Source organism: Emydura macquarii, unplaced genomic scaffold, assembly GCF_026122565.2.
Source record: "Emydura macquarii macquarii isolate MOO-44397 ecotype Brisbane River unplaced genomic scaffold, CSIRO-AGI_Emac_v2 contig_2422, whole genome shotgun sequence".
In the NCBI taxonomy this organism is placed as follows: domain Eukaryota; kingdom Metazoa; phylum Chordata; order Testudines; family Chelidae; genus Emydura; species Emydura macquarii.
The window spans coordinates 28,677,680-28,692,505 of NW_027132559.1; the positions used below are offsets into that span (position 1 = coordinate 28,677,680).

The following is a 14,826-nucleotide window of genomic DNA, read 5'->3' on the forward strand; positions in this document are numbered from 1 at the left end:
CTGTGGTGCCTGGGTGTGAATGTTACAGCAGTACCCTGTGTATGGTCAGTTTCACTGTTTACCTTGCATAGTTTCTCCCTTGCTGAAAATAATTTTATAAACAAAGAAATTAAAAAACCACACAGAAAAAATCTTTTCTCAGATCAACCTAAAGAATAAAGTTCGGGTTATGCTATTTAAAGGTGCTGGAATTTTTCAAAATGAATCATTTAAAAATAATTTCAAGGTAAGCATCCCTTTAAATACTTTGCATTGGACAGTAAATAAATGGCGGTTCCTGGAACTGCACAAGAGTAGCAGCAGAAGAAAAAAGTACAGCATGTGCCAGATTTTAGTTAAATTGCAGTCAAATTTACAACAATTAAATGTTAAAAATCCTCCCACCCACCCTCCTGCCTGATTGGATTGTCTGCCCTGGAGTTTCTGTGAGTGGGAAAGTGCCTGGAAGGTGGTCTTGTTAGGGTGGAGGCAGGAAGAGTGCTCTTTTTGGCAGAATAGAAGTTTGCCTGTGCAGATGAAAAGCACACAATTGCCTTAACCTGTTGGAACATGAAACTGGTCAGCAGATAACTTCTGCAAGGAATAATGTCCTTCAGAATAGTGTAACTGCTAATTTCTATGGGAACGAGAAGAATATGATCAGCAGTAGTAGTCATAACTGACAGTGGGGTGAGGTTGGTGTATGACTTCATCAACTGTTATGAATATTCTGCTGTAAATTACCCAGGATGATACGAGTTCATTAAGTAATTACTGATGATTGACACTAATGCAGCTATGTTATTGAATTTTAGGCTGGGCAGCTAACAATGTTAGCCCTTCATCTGTACAACAGCCAGCACAGAAATCAAACAGCCTGAATGTGAACACCAACAAGACGCCTGTGAAAGGTGATATGTTCATTATTATTTTGGGCTTTTTACATTATTTGTTTTTACCAATTCAGTCTTAAATCTTATCTTTCTTGCTTGCTGATGTTGAGTCTAAGAGTGTGTGTGTGTCCATGTGCCTGGCTGCCCGAGATTTTTTGCTTTAGCAGTATCTGGAGGGCCAGCTCTGGCACCCTTAGGAGCCCTGCGCTCATGCCATTGTATATAAGGTGCTGCTGGCTCTGTCCCTCCTCAGTTCCTTCCTTCCACCAGTGACAGTTGCAGGAGTTGCTTTCTCCCTTGCGGTAGCAAGAGCCTTATTTCGTAGTTTGCCTTTTGTCTGTTGTATATAGTGCTAGTTAGTTTGTGAGCAAGGTAAGTGAGTAAGAATTAGTGGTCCCTCTAGGGGCATGCTCCGTTCCCCAGGTTTCAGACTGTGTTCTGTGTGTCATAATCCCTTTCCACTATATGACCCTCACAAGAGTTGCCTGAAGTGTTTGAGAGAGAGACACATCAGGGACAAATGTAAAATTTGTAAGGGCTTTCAACCATGGACCAAAAAAGGAGAGGGATATCCATCTTAATGCCACGTTGATGGAGGCATATCTGACTGGCCTCCAAACAATCCCACTCAGAATTGGCACCAGACACATCAGTGCCAGTGCGCGGCGCCTCACCATCAGTGAGCCCCTCGTGGTGCCGTTCGCCTTCGCCAGTGCCAAAGAAGCAGCAAAAGAACAAAGAACGGATCATGGGTGTTCCCTTGCACTAAAGAGAGATAAGAAGGTGGGGTTAGGCAAAGGACCCATGTCTGGCCAATTGCCCGCAGAGTAACAGTTGGAAACAACTCCTCCTAGGGTTGAGAGCCCATTGAGGGAACCTACCCTGACTCCTGGGAGCCGAAGGGGGTCCTTCCACCTCATGGTTCCATCTTTTCCGGAGACGTTTCAAGCAGCTAGGGACCTTATGATCCTCCCAGTGCTGCCCATCCCAAGACCTCTGGTCAGAGCGACTGAGCTGATAAAAGCACTCTCCTCAAGGAGAAAACTGGCATTGGGGCCACCGCAATGGCCAGTTGACCGGCACTGTCCCCCAAACCTCGGCACTGGTCTACAATAACTTGGCCCCAGTCACCTGCGCCAAGAAGACAGTCCCTGCAATCTCATACCCGGCTCAGTGGTCACGGTCGCCAGTTCTGAGGCAGGAGTCACCGGTTGAGGACCGTTGTTCCAGATCGCCCTGGTATGTACTGATCATCGTCATCGCAGCACCACTCACTGGTGGCATGGCGCTAGTTGCCAAATACCCAGCACAGCTCCCCGATGCCGCACCACTTGCCGCCATCGCAGCACCACTCTTCAGCTGCACACCGCTCTCCACCTACGCAGCATCGCTTCAAGGAGGCCCACCGGCAGTCACCCTCCCTGTGGTACAGGTCCCCAGCACCCCATTGCAGCAGGCAGGAAGAGGCGCCATGGTCCCCAAGGGAGGAATCCTCCTCCTCTGATTCTGAAAGGGAGCCCCCTCCTAGCCCTCAAAAACACAGCTCATCGGGCACACCAGTGTCGAGTGCTGGTCCTGCACCAGGTTGCTGGCCACAAGGCTAATGGCCGACACAGTGGCCATACTGGAATCTGTGTGGGGTCTCGATGCCAGGGCCCTTTTCCCACGACCGCATCTAAGCCTGTGGCATTGATGGCCAACATTGGATTCGGACCTGGAATCGGAGCCTGGTGCCAACACCATGGACCCAGTGGCAGAGGCAGTTCCAGTGGGGAAAGAGAAGGGAAAAGAGGAGGTGTCACGCCCTCCTCCGGTTATACAGTCATCCTCATCGTCACCAGATGAGGCTGTCACTGGCCTAACTCCCCCAATGCCACTGGATGACTTCCAAACCCCCCAGCAGCTCCTTAAGAGGGTGGTCTCCAACTTGGGCCTGGAGGCTGAGGAGCCTCTCAGGAGCATATTTGATATTGTGGCTGCCATGGCACCAGGTAGAATAGCACTCCCTGTTCATGATGGGGCGCTAAAGGTGGTCACGGCTCTGTGGCAAACGCCATCTTCCCTGCCACCAACTTCAAAATGGGCTGTAAAGAAATATTATGTCCCAGCTAAGGGCTGTGAGTACTTGTTCTCACACCCATCCCCAGGATCCCTGCTGGTGGCTGCGGCAAACGAAAGGGACAGGCAGGGCCAATCAGCCTCAACACCAAAAAATAAGGACACAAAGAAACTGGACTTGTTTGGAAGAAAGATCTTTTCCACAGCTCGTTTACAATTGAGGATCTCTAACCAGCAGACATTGCTGGGGAGATACAATTACAACATCTGGGACTAAATTTATGGACTCCCTGCCTCAAGAAATTGTGCAGGAGTTCGTGTTCATTGTGGAGGAGGGGAAGGTGGTAGCTAGAGCCTCTCTCCAGTTGGCATTGGATGCTGCTGATTCAGCAGCCAGGTCAATGGCCTCTGCAGTGTCAATGAGACGGTGCTCCTGGTTGTAGTCCTTGGGCCTATCACAGGAAGTGCAACAGTCGGTGCAGGACCTTCCCTTCGAGGGCAATGCTCCATTTTCAGAGCAAATGGATGCCAGGCTTCATGGCCTGAAAGACTCTCGGGCCACCTTGCGCTCACTGGGGTGGTATATTCTTCAGTCTTCCCGGAGGCAGCTCTTTCAACTTTTCATCCTCCAATCCAAGGTAAATCAGTCTTTTCCCATAACATGGTGATGAGGTACCTAAAAGGATTGGAGAGGCTTTGCCCTCAGGTCAGGGATACAGTACCACCCTGGGATCTGAACTTAGTGCTATCCAGACTCATGGGTCCCCCTTTTGAACTGTTAGCTTCTCTCCTGGAAGGTCTCCTTCCTGATGGTAGTTACCTCAGTGAAAAGGGTCTCTGAGATCAGGGGTCTCACCTCAGAACCACCCTACATTGTGTTCTTTAAGGACAAAGTCCAGCTGTGTCCCCACCCAGCCTTCTTACCAAAGGTAGTGTCACCGTTCCACAATAACCAGGCCATATTCCTGCTGGTGTTCTTCCTGAAACCGCACAATTCCAATTAGGAATGTAGGTTGCACACCCTGGATATTAGATGACCCTTGGCCTTCTATATTGAAAAAACTAAGCTTTTCCACAGGTCGACCCAACTCTTTGTCACAGTAGTAGATAGGATGAAAGGCCTGTCGGTCTCTTCCTAGAGGATCTCTTAGTAGAATTTAATGCAAGACATTATCCACGATGAATAAGCTAAGGTGCCCCCACCAGCGATCATAACAGCTCACTCTACCAGGGCATAAGCATCATCTGCAGCCTTCCTGGCGCAAGTGCCGATCCAAGATACCTGCAGAGATGCTACCTGGTCGTCTGTGCACACCTTGCAACCCATTATGCCATCACCCAGCAGGCATGAAATGACTCCAGCTTCAGCAGAGTGGTGTTACAAGTGGCACATCCATGAAATCCGAGCCCACCTTCAGGGGTATTGCTTGTGAGTCACCTAACATGGAATTGACACAAGCAAACACTTGAAGAAGAAAAAACGGTAACTAACCTTTCGTAGCTGTTGTTCTTCGAGATGTGTTGCTCATGTCCATTCCATGACCTGCCCGCCGTCCCCGCTGTGGATGGCAAGAAGGAACTGAGGGGCGCAGGGCCGGCGGCACCTCATGTTCTGTGGCATGAGCACAGGGTGTCAGAGGGCACCAGAGTCAGCCCTATGGATACTGCTAAGGCAAAAAATCTCTGGCAGCTATGTACTTGGGCGTGCAGACACCCTAACGTGGAATGGACATGAACAACACATCTCAAAGAACAACGGTTACAACAGGTTAGTAATGGCTTGTTCCAGGTTTTTCCATTACTCTAAGATTATTTGCATAATAAATTTACCTTCAGGAATTGTATGTGTGCACTAATTAAATACTTTAATCAGTGATTATGCTTTAGATAATCGGTGTTGGAACATATATGTATCTTTATTTGTGGCATTAAACCTGGTGAAATGTAATGAGCAATCATTTAAGTTATGATGAAATAGCAGAAAAGCCTGTGTTTCATCTGTTGAAAAATCTACGAGCCATAGAGTTGCAGCCACATGCACTCAGTCTGAACTGAGCTGTATTTGTTTTGAAGTTCAGGGAGGACATTATGGCTGAAATATAGGCCTCTGATATGGTAGAACAGAGTCCTAACTAAACCTGCTGATCAAAACATTATTTCAGTGGTGTGCACCATATTAGCAGTAATCTGTTTGCAATATAATTCACTTGGTGCAACAGACAGCTCAAAGTAAAGAGTGCTGTCCTGCATCCTTTACTGGGAAAAAACGGTCCATTGACTTTGGTTGGTGTTTGCTGGAGGATTGGGCCAAGTATATGTAAAGTGTCCATTATATATCTCTAGCCTCTTGTGTGTGTGCACAGATAAATGCGTGTGCTTCCTCAAAGATCTCTTATACAAAAGAGACCAGTGACCTTAAACCATCTCTTATCTTTTTGTTTCCGTGTTGAAATGTGTGAAGTTTCTTTGCATAGTTAGGAGAGCGGGGCCAAGTGGGGTTTGACATCCGTTTTAGATGTGGTCATATAAGTGGGTGGAGAAGTCGCAATTGTGGTGATTGTAACTGCCCTTTTCTGATGCAATAAATTGCACTGGGTTAGTCTAAAACCTATGCCAATAATCGTGAAGGTGGCAAAGAGATTCCACTTCTCTGCCATACAGACAGTGAAGTCATTCCCAGCAGAACTTTTCTTGTCCATCAGTTGCTTTGTGAACCCAGATTGCCTCCACTCAACCCCAGAACACAACACCTCCCACTGAGAGGAAGTATCTTATTTCACATAAAAGATAATCTGCATCTGGGAGGCTCCACAGGTCACCAAAAACAACATGCTGACTACAAGACCAGAAATGCAGTGCTCTCCTCCTTTCACAAATTCAGCCCATTCATACAATGTCGTCATGAACTCCCTGCCAGCAATCAGAGACACCACCTGTAGCCTGGACCCCTACTTAGGGGCAGTTGAGCAGGACGGTTGCCCTGGGCTCCGCCTTCCAGGGTGTGCTGTACGTACAGCTGTTCCACTTGGCTGTTTTCCTACACTCTGGCTAGTTGGCTGTTTTTGCTGTGCTGATTGGCTGGTTTTTTGGCTTGGCACAGAGGAGAGGTGGTAATGAAAACACTTTCTGCCCTTCCTGGGTGGTAAGAGAAAACAGAAGACATCTGGGACACCTGCTAACAGAGATTGTCAACAACTCCTTTGAATGAAGAGCCCTAATACATGCAATAGTGCAACTAGTACTAAAGAGACCATTACTTGATGTCAGAGACTTTGCAAACAACTGGCCAGTATCTGCCTCCCTTTTCTGACTAAGGTATTTGAGATGCTAGCACTTTGTGCCAGCTGTGTATGTTTTGGATCCTTCAGGTCAGGTCATGGTGCTCTGACAATACTTGCTGCTTTGATGGATATCTTCCTTCTGTTCATAGGAAAGGGAAATACATCCAGGACCATTTTGTTTCATCTTTCTGGCACCTGAGACTATGTACTCCTGTCCCAAGCCACTTTGGGGTGAATGGAAATGCCCTGAAATGGCTCAGATCTCTCCTCTCAAACTGAACTCAGATCATTATGGGCAACTTTTCCTTTTAAAAAAGTCCTTCAGCCCCTTCAGTGCTATTGGTTACCCAGCCAACTAGCCCCAGCCTATTGGACACAGATTTGGTTACGGGGGAAAAATTCATTCATAACCCCCAGGCTTCTTTATTGGAATTCATTCTATCTAGATGTGAAGCTCTTAACCCTGAAAAGCTCCAGCAATTACAAAATGCAACAGCCTGTTAGCATAGCATGTTGCTGTGAACACATCACTCTGTTCCTTGTGGTGAATAAAGAGTACAGTTCAGGATCTTCTGTCTTGGTATTCAAAGCCCTACCAGGGATTAGCCCTAGCTACGTGAGGTATCCACTGTTCGTCCAGAGCTATGATCACTACATTCCATCAGAGCAATGAAACTGTTGACCAGTTTAGGAGGCTCATGTGCGGGAGACAGAGCTTTCACAGGAGAAGATTGGAAGTGGTTAGTCCCATGGCCAAAGCTATATATTCAAAACTAATTTCTTCCACTTGGCTCCCCTTCCTTCACATTCACAAACATAAACAAAACACCTATCAAGTAATCAAGCAATTTCTCCTACAGGCTGGAAACGGGGGGAGGGAATGGGGGAGAGATTATTTGTATCTTCAGATAACTAGGAAGTGCTCAGATAGTTACTATGGTGGAGAGGCATATAAATACCTATATAGACTGATGTGATACGTGCATTTCTACAGAAATGCTATTTAAATTGGATATTTAATTTTGTTGCAAGTAATGTGTTAAAATGTCATTCATTACTCTATTTCTAGAAGGAGATGTATTTTCTTCAGCAGTTTTACAATACTTATGGCATTTTGTTTGACCTTCTGCATTAAATCAGCTATGTTTAAGACAAGCAAGAATTCTGATGGGGTATATTTCACTATTCCAGAACCTGCAAAGAATCCTAAAGACCTGACTGCTTGGTTCAGTCTTTTTGCTGACCTTGACCCATTATCCAATCCTGATGCTGTTGGGAAAACAGATAAAGAACATGAATTGCTCAATGCATGAGTCCGCGGCCTCTGGTAACTTACACTCCTCCGTTCATTAACACTATCTTTGGGTTTAGAAGACTACAACAAAATCAGTATGCGGTTATGAAACTATAAAGTATGTGCCATTATGATAAAACGAAAGGGTTTTAACTCCCTTTTATATAGGTACAATTATTCACTCTTGTTTTGTATAAAGAATTTGCATTTATTTTCTATGTGGACTTACCAAATGAGGTTAAAATTTAGAGCAACATTCTAGCCATATTAGGATACCTGCTGAAACACTGTCATTGCCTGAGGTGTTGCGGAGCTAATTCTAGAGTGAAATATAAATTATAAACCTATTTTTTTATAATGTTTCTTGTGTAAATCAAAAGATCATGTAATGGGAGAGGCTGCATGACTCAAATCATGATTGTATATGCCACTACTATGTTGAGATGTAAATTCAATCTGTTTTGTTAGTATCCGTAGTGAAAAATCCATGCTGGAGCTAAATTATTGAAGGATTATGGGTCTGTCAAGCTGCTGTATTCATGCTCTTTCTGATTTAAATTATTAGACACATGGCACTATACAAAACCAAAAATATTGCCCAGAGTGCATCCTTTGAGTTTTTCATTGCGCCAACAGGATTTGTACATGCAAAGCAGAAGTTTGGTGCCACTATTGCTTACACATGCCTTGAAAGCATTCAAGTTTTCTGTTAAGAGTATTTTTCATCAAACTGATTTGATAAGCATGTGTTTCTTGAGCCTGTTGTGACACTAACTCTCCTTTAATAAAATGGTTTTGACAACAAAGAAAAAAAAACATGGTGATGACCTCTTTTTTCAGCTGGAATGTTAGTGTCATTGTTTAATGCAGTGTGCGCCATTCATCTGCGGATGAAATGTGAGCAGTTTTCAAACAGTAGCTAATAATTCATCTCATTGCCTCAAGCCACTTCAGGATAATAATGCAGTAGGTTGGCAAGAAAATCCTGTGCTCAGATTCTTCTGCAACTCAGTGTCTCTTCTCCTACCCCCAGCCCCCATCCTTTTAAAACAGAGGAAATTAAAGGAGAAGTGTCAGCCTTCACTTTAGCTTTGTAACTTGTATAAGTTTACAAAACCACATTGTGCAATGTTTGTTTTTCAGTCGATTATTCATTTGGGCCCTTTTTTTTTTTAAAAAAAAAGGGACTTCTTTCCAATTCCTTTTATGTAGATGCAGTTTTGCACCAGGAATTAATTGCATCCTCAGTTAATTAATCCAAGTCTTTTTGCCTGATGATCAGTTAGACACTAAGTCCCTGAACTGGGAGCCTTGAAATAACTGCTTGAAAACGAAATAAGAACACCACATCAAAGCTTCACTGGGGAGTGACAGCTTCCCCTTGAATCACTGCATGAAGGAGAGAGTGCCATGTACTGTAGAGTTGGAATAGTAGGCAGCATTGACTGGGAGATCTCAGTGGCTTTATGTCACCACAACCAGACTCTCAAGAAACAGAGACAAAATCTGAGAGATAAACAGCTCTCTTCCTTCCGGAAGCTCTTTCACACGTCTTTCGCGACTCCTTGGACTGAATGCCTCATCATTGCATGGCAACCTGACACTTAATCCTTGTCTCATGCTATTGGTCTCAGTTATTGCAGGGGTCTGAGAGGAAGTGTGTCTTTACGTGCTGAAAAAGTGAAGCACAACAGGATATGAAGCCAGATTTTCAGCCTTGCTTCTGAGTGTCTATGTTGTGAATTGAAGGCATGGCTAAAATGTCCTGAAGTGTAACTTTTGGTAGCTCAATTTCCTTTTAAAAAACAAACGAGAGCTCTATAAAATCCACACATGTAAGCATGTAAACACTTTCTACCCAATATTCATCCAGCAGTTATAGCTGCTTAAATACAGAATTCCGAAATATTATAAATGCGCACATCCTGTTATTTTTGTTACCCCGACGCCACCACTCCAACCTTGCCTTGTTTATTCAGCTTCTCGCATCTTGATTTCTAGACTGTAAGCATTTTGGGGGCAGAAACGATCATTTGTGTACATCTGTACAGCACAATATGAATGTTACATTGATTACAGTTGGTATTTTGTAATTCCAGCTCATCTGAATTTGTACCATGGGCTTGGTCTGCAGTAACCTTTTTTCATCCCAAGTTTATGATCACCCACATAGCTCCACTGGTGGCAGCAAAGTAAGGAGCACCAATGTAGATGGTCTGCTGACATTTAAGGCCCAATCCCAGTGCCCACTGAAATCAGGAAAGACTCACCCTGTCTTAAAGGGGCCACTAGCCACCAAATCATCTCGACCTGCTCTGAGCATAGTTTGACTCCAGGGCTATTAAAAGGGTGGCAGCAAATCTTCCTTAAAGTTCCCAGGAGCTAAAGCTGCTCCAATAAAAGCAAAGGTGGAAAACTGAATATTTTTCCATACAATGTGAACAAGGCCACTGAGACCATAATGTGTTTAAAGCAGCTAATGTGATATTGTGTAAGACTCATTGAGAGATGTTTTTTAGATCACAGATCTTAGACCTCTGAACTGTAAATAACTCTGATCAATTGGGTCATTTTTGGGTACCGCACAAGTGCAGAAAAGCATCTGCACTGCTCTGAATCCTCATCACATTTTAGATACAAAAACAGCTGAGTGAGCCACCCAGTTTTGACAAGACAAACTGAAACTGTAGCTTTCCCCATATTTTTCCAAATGGTGAAACTTGGTGTTATGGATTAATCCATTATAAAAATGTAAATTTGAAAATAAAATTAGCTTTGAATTCTCAGTCTCATTCAATTCATTATTTTTTTACACTTTTAAATTAAAAAAGAGCTAGACATATATTTAAAATTTATTTTTAAAAAGAAACGCAATTAATAATCAGTTCTAGAGTGGAACTTTATAATGAACGTTTATTCAAATCTAAAACTTGAGCTGGAGTAATAACACCCTGAAAATAGGAGTTTTTAGACAAACCTTCACATTGTGTTACAAACGGGATGGATTGATTTAAATTGCCAAGAGAAAATCATTGATTTAAATCAAGTTTCCACTGATAATTCTTCACATATTTCTTAAACAATGATGGAAATCTGATCACTAAAACATGTCAATTTACAACTCAATACAGCATTTTACAACATCTAGGAGGGAATACTTTGTGTAATTTTTTAGCTGACTTGATTTTTATTAATTTAGGAAATAGTACATAATACTCATTATCTGTGTCAAGCTGCAGATGCAGTAGCAGTATATTAGGAATGGTAAGAATTAAATCACACACACAAACACAATAGCACTTATTTTATTAAACTAAATCTTAGATGTTACATAAATGTTTCATATTTGCAATTGCAGCAGTCTCCTGAGTTGGTGGCTGACGGCTGTCCTTACACTTTTTTTTTTAATTTTCACATTTAATTAACTCTAACAGACAAGTTATCACAACACTAAACATACATTGTCCTTAAAACTTCTACAACTAGCTCTCATCTTCCCCACTCCCACTGTCATAGACTGAAACAAATACGAGTTTTCCTGCTTTTTCAACTCCCAGTCGATTTCTTAGCTTTGAATGAATAATGCCAAACGATTAAAATATTCTCTCTGTGCCTGCAGAAGAAGCTACTGCTGTGAAAAGTTGGCTTAGCAACTGAAGGAACTCTGTTTCAAGGTGCTTGGCTAATAATTTCCACCAATTCAGGGAAGTGACTTTGTTCAAAACATCATCAGTAAATATGTACTGTTTAAATTGTTCCACTCCAGCCCTGATATTTATTATGACTGGCATAACTGAGGAGTGATTTTGAGATGTCCACGCCATGGCAGTATCATCTTCAAAAGTTAGGCATCTTTATAGCTGGGGTTGAGAATGTTCGCAAGAAAATGAGGTGGAGTTAGTGCTTGATCCATTTGCTTCTTTAGTGCTTGCAGTTTAACTTTCTGGTGAGGTATTTCTTCAAAATATTCCCAGATAGGGTCTCTTACCCCCAGAAGCCATGACAGTTTTTCTGTGGCAAAAGTGTGGGGAAATATAGGAAGCTGTGTGTGTACTGAATAATGTCTTCCCTTTTTCTTTCCAATCCACTCCACTGTTCCTTTCTACTCTGCCTCCGTCATTTGTCTCTCAGTCTTTGACAGTATCTTAACTAACTCCTCTTCCTTGCTTGGCCCAGCTCCACCACCACATAAGCACAGAACAATCCTATCCAGCCTGTGTCCTTCTTTGCACATGTGACTTTAGTCTGCTGAGAAACTGAAACTGAAACAAAACTGAAGGCCCAGAACTTTCAAGAAGCAAGAGCTGGTAGTTAGGCTGGAGCCATTAATTCATTTTTATGAGACTCTAAGTATAGGTTTAGAGATGAGATTTGATGTAATGAGATTTAATTGTATAGCCCGGCCCTCAAGCAGGGCTGGCGAGGCAAGCCGTTTATAGCCCGGCCCTCAAGCAGGGCTGGCGAGGCAAGCCGTTTATAGCCCGGCCCTCAAGCAGGGCTGGCGAGGCAAGCCGTTTATAGCCCGGCCCTCAAGCAGGGCTGGCAGGTGAGCAAGCTGCTCTCGGGAACGGCACGGCGGGGAAGGCTTCCTCACGGAGGATAGGGAAGGGGGGAGGGGGACGCAGGCCCGCCCGTCTCCACTGCGTCCCAGCCCAGGGCCCTGGCAGTGGCAACAGCGTTTGCCACTGGGTCGGCGGGGCTCCGGCCGCAACACGCCGCCCAGGTTGCCCCTGACTCAGCCACTAACGTGTGGCGATCCCTGGGCTTCTTCCTCCCCGAAACCCCCGGTACCTGCCTCCTCTGGGTCGCTGAGGTTCGGTAGACCTGCTAGGCCCTCCTCGTCCACGGGCGGCATCTCCGGGAGCTCCATGGGCTCATCCTCGAAGGGTAGCTCCTCCAGGTCCTGTGGTCCCCAGGCCTTGGGCAGGGCCGGTAGGTCCTCGGGGTCCCAGGCTCGGCACTGTTCTGGCAGATCCGCCTCCGGCTCCCAGGCCCTGGGTGTTTCCGGGGGGTTCTCCTCAGGCTCGTAGTCCTCGGGGAGCCCCGACGGGCCTTCTTCCGGCTCCCAGGCCGTGGGGGTCTCTGGTGGTCCCTCCAACTCCCCGGCCGTAGGGAACCTGGGGGAGGCCTCGGTCGATGCCCAGGCTGGGTTTAAGGCCGGCCACTCCCTCTCGGCCCGGCCTTGGCTAGGAGCTCCGGAGGAGACGCGTCCTTCCCCTTCGGCCGCCTCCCCCCAACTGAGCTCACCGGCCTGATTCTTAAAGGCCTAGCCCCGCCCCCCCCTGCTTCCGGTCAGGTGGGGCCACTGGGGCCTTTAAAGGCCTAGTCCTGCCCCCTGGCTTCTGGTCAGGTGTTTCCCTGGGGCAGGCTTCTGTCAGCCAGGGTGGGTCTGGCTCCCTCCCTGGGTCCTCCTCAGAGGGGGACCACCCCTCCCGGCTACAAATTGTAACTGTTATTTTTTTAAACAAGAGAGAAATTTAGTATTTTATTGATGATTTTAAAAAAAAATCTGATTTAAATTTTAAAAAATCCACATTTTTAAATTTAAAAAAAAAAAATCATTGATTTTTATCCACCCTGATTACAAACAGTACTCCTGTAATAATTGTGAGGTCTGCAGCATGTGTCGGGTTTCAGTGTCACTCGAATCCCGAATGCCATTGTCATAGGATTTTACTCTGCTCTGCCTGTACTGGCCCAGCTGTAAGTGGGACAACAGCCCAGTTAATCATTCTGTTCAAATTACAGATTGATTGTTGCATGCAGCCCAGTGTTCATCTTGATTTACTGTGCTTCACTCTAGTTCCATATTCTGACTTTTTAGTAGAATTTTTTTAGAATAAATGCTGTGGAGAGCCTGTGGCAAAATGAAAACAGTGGCAATTGATTAACTGTCTTTATCAGAGAGTTTATTAAAAATGGATGTAATTGATTTCAGTGAGTCTGGGTTTCTGCAAGTCTAAGAACAGCTGCTTCAGGGGATTTGAACTGTGCATCCTGGGAATTGAACAGCTCATGAAGAAAAATTGACATGTAATTTTTTAATTTACATGATCAAAACCTACTTCTGGACTAGCATAACACTGCTCATATGATTGTTTTCTTCTGTTTGGAACGTGGTATATATACAAAGTTCAGTGGTGTCCATATGGATAGCACCATGTGGCCTACTCACACCCAGACTCCCTTTCTGGGATTAAGCAAAGGGGAGCATGCCACAGCTGGTGCACTTAGACTGCGTGTAGGTGCCAGAATCTTCACGCACAGAAATCATTGTCTGAATCAATTGTACACATTGATTCAGACAAAGGTGCTTGGGCATCTGACCCCCACACAAGTCCCACTGTGATCCTTGGCTTGATGTGGTTTCCATTATATATAAGGTTTACACTTTGGTTTAACTGTTCTAAATACCTCCCCTCTCCTCCCCCCCCCCCAGAAATTGTTCCAGCACCCCTGCCTAATTCTGTAGGCCCCAAAACTCTCTCAGCATCTATGTTTTTGTGTAGAAGTGCCCTAGGCACTTAGTTTCTGCTTCTGAGAATGTGCACTACAGCCTCATGCTAGGTCTCCAGCCATCTATCTACTGCCTAGGCCCCAGAGCAAACTATGAAGTGGGGAATGACAGGCATTCATCCGTCTAAGTCACATGGGGGCCTAACCAAGTACGTGTGATCAGAGACCACCCCACAGCGTGGTTCCCATTAAAACCTAGCAGGAGGAAGAGGTGCAGTCCTTCGCTCCCCTGCACTCAACGGGCTGTGAGAGACCCAGATTCAATGCCTTCCTCAGCTTGAGGAGATTTGAAGGGCCGCCACCACCTCTCAGGTGAGTGCTGTAACCCCTGGGCTAAGGGATGTTCTGAGGTGGGGCTTCCTCAGTCTCTCCTGATGAAGCTGTTCTGCTGTGCATAAAGAGCCAGTGGGACAGAGCCCGAGTGAGAATGCTGCTGGAGCCTTGCGCTCACTGCAACTACCTGGGCGTGGAGGGGCCAAGGTGCAGTCCTGCTTCGATGACTCTAATCATTTATCTAAAGTGGAATAGCTTAGGAGAGAGCAAGGAAGCCCTGTCTTAGTCTATCCCCCGATTCAGAGATTCTAAGGCCAGAAGGGACCATTGGACTTATCTAGTGCCTGTGATGCTTCTTTGGGCACCCAGGGCTGCAAGTCACTTTATTGCCACTTGCCTCCAGCACAAGGGAGTCCTGCTTGTGTTAGTTCCCTAATGCCACCAACCTGTCACCCACTCAAGTCCTCTCCTCTGGGCTACACTAGCCCTGCCTTTGTCCTGCAGGATGACAATAGATGTTCCTCAGCCCCCA

General features: G+C 45.3%; 1 protein-coding gene across 4 annotated transcripts in view; it reads left to right on the forward strand.

Moving 5' to 3' along the window:
* ICA1 (islet cell autoantigen 1) overlaps nucleotides 1–8,337 on the forward strand; it is a 98,906-nt gene extending 90,569 nt beyond the window's left edge. For all 4 annotated transcript variants that reach the window (XM_067562133.1, XM_067562134.1, XM_067562131.1 and 1 more), the window contains 2 exons: nucleotides 795–890; nucleotides 7,403–8,337. In XM_067562133.1, the coding sequence (XP_067418234.1) occupies nucleotides 795–890; nucleotides 7,403–7,524 (218 nt within the window). In that variant the 3' untranslated portion in view covers nucleotides 7,525–8,337. The remainder of the gene's footprint in view (nucleotides 1–794; nucleotides 891–7,402) is intronic.
* Nucleotides 8,338–14,826: the final 6,489 nt, after the last annotated feature.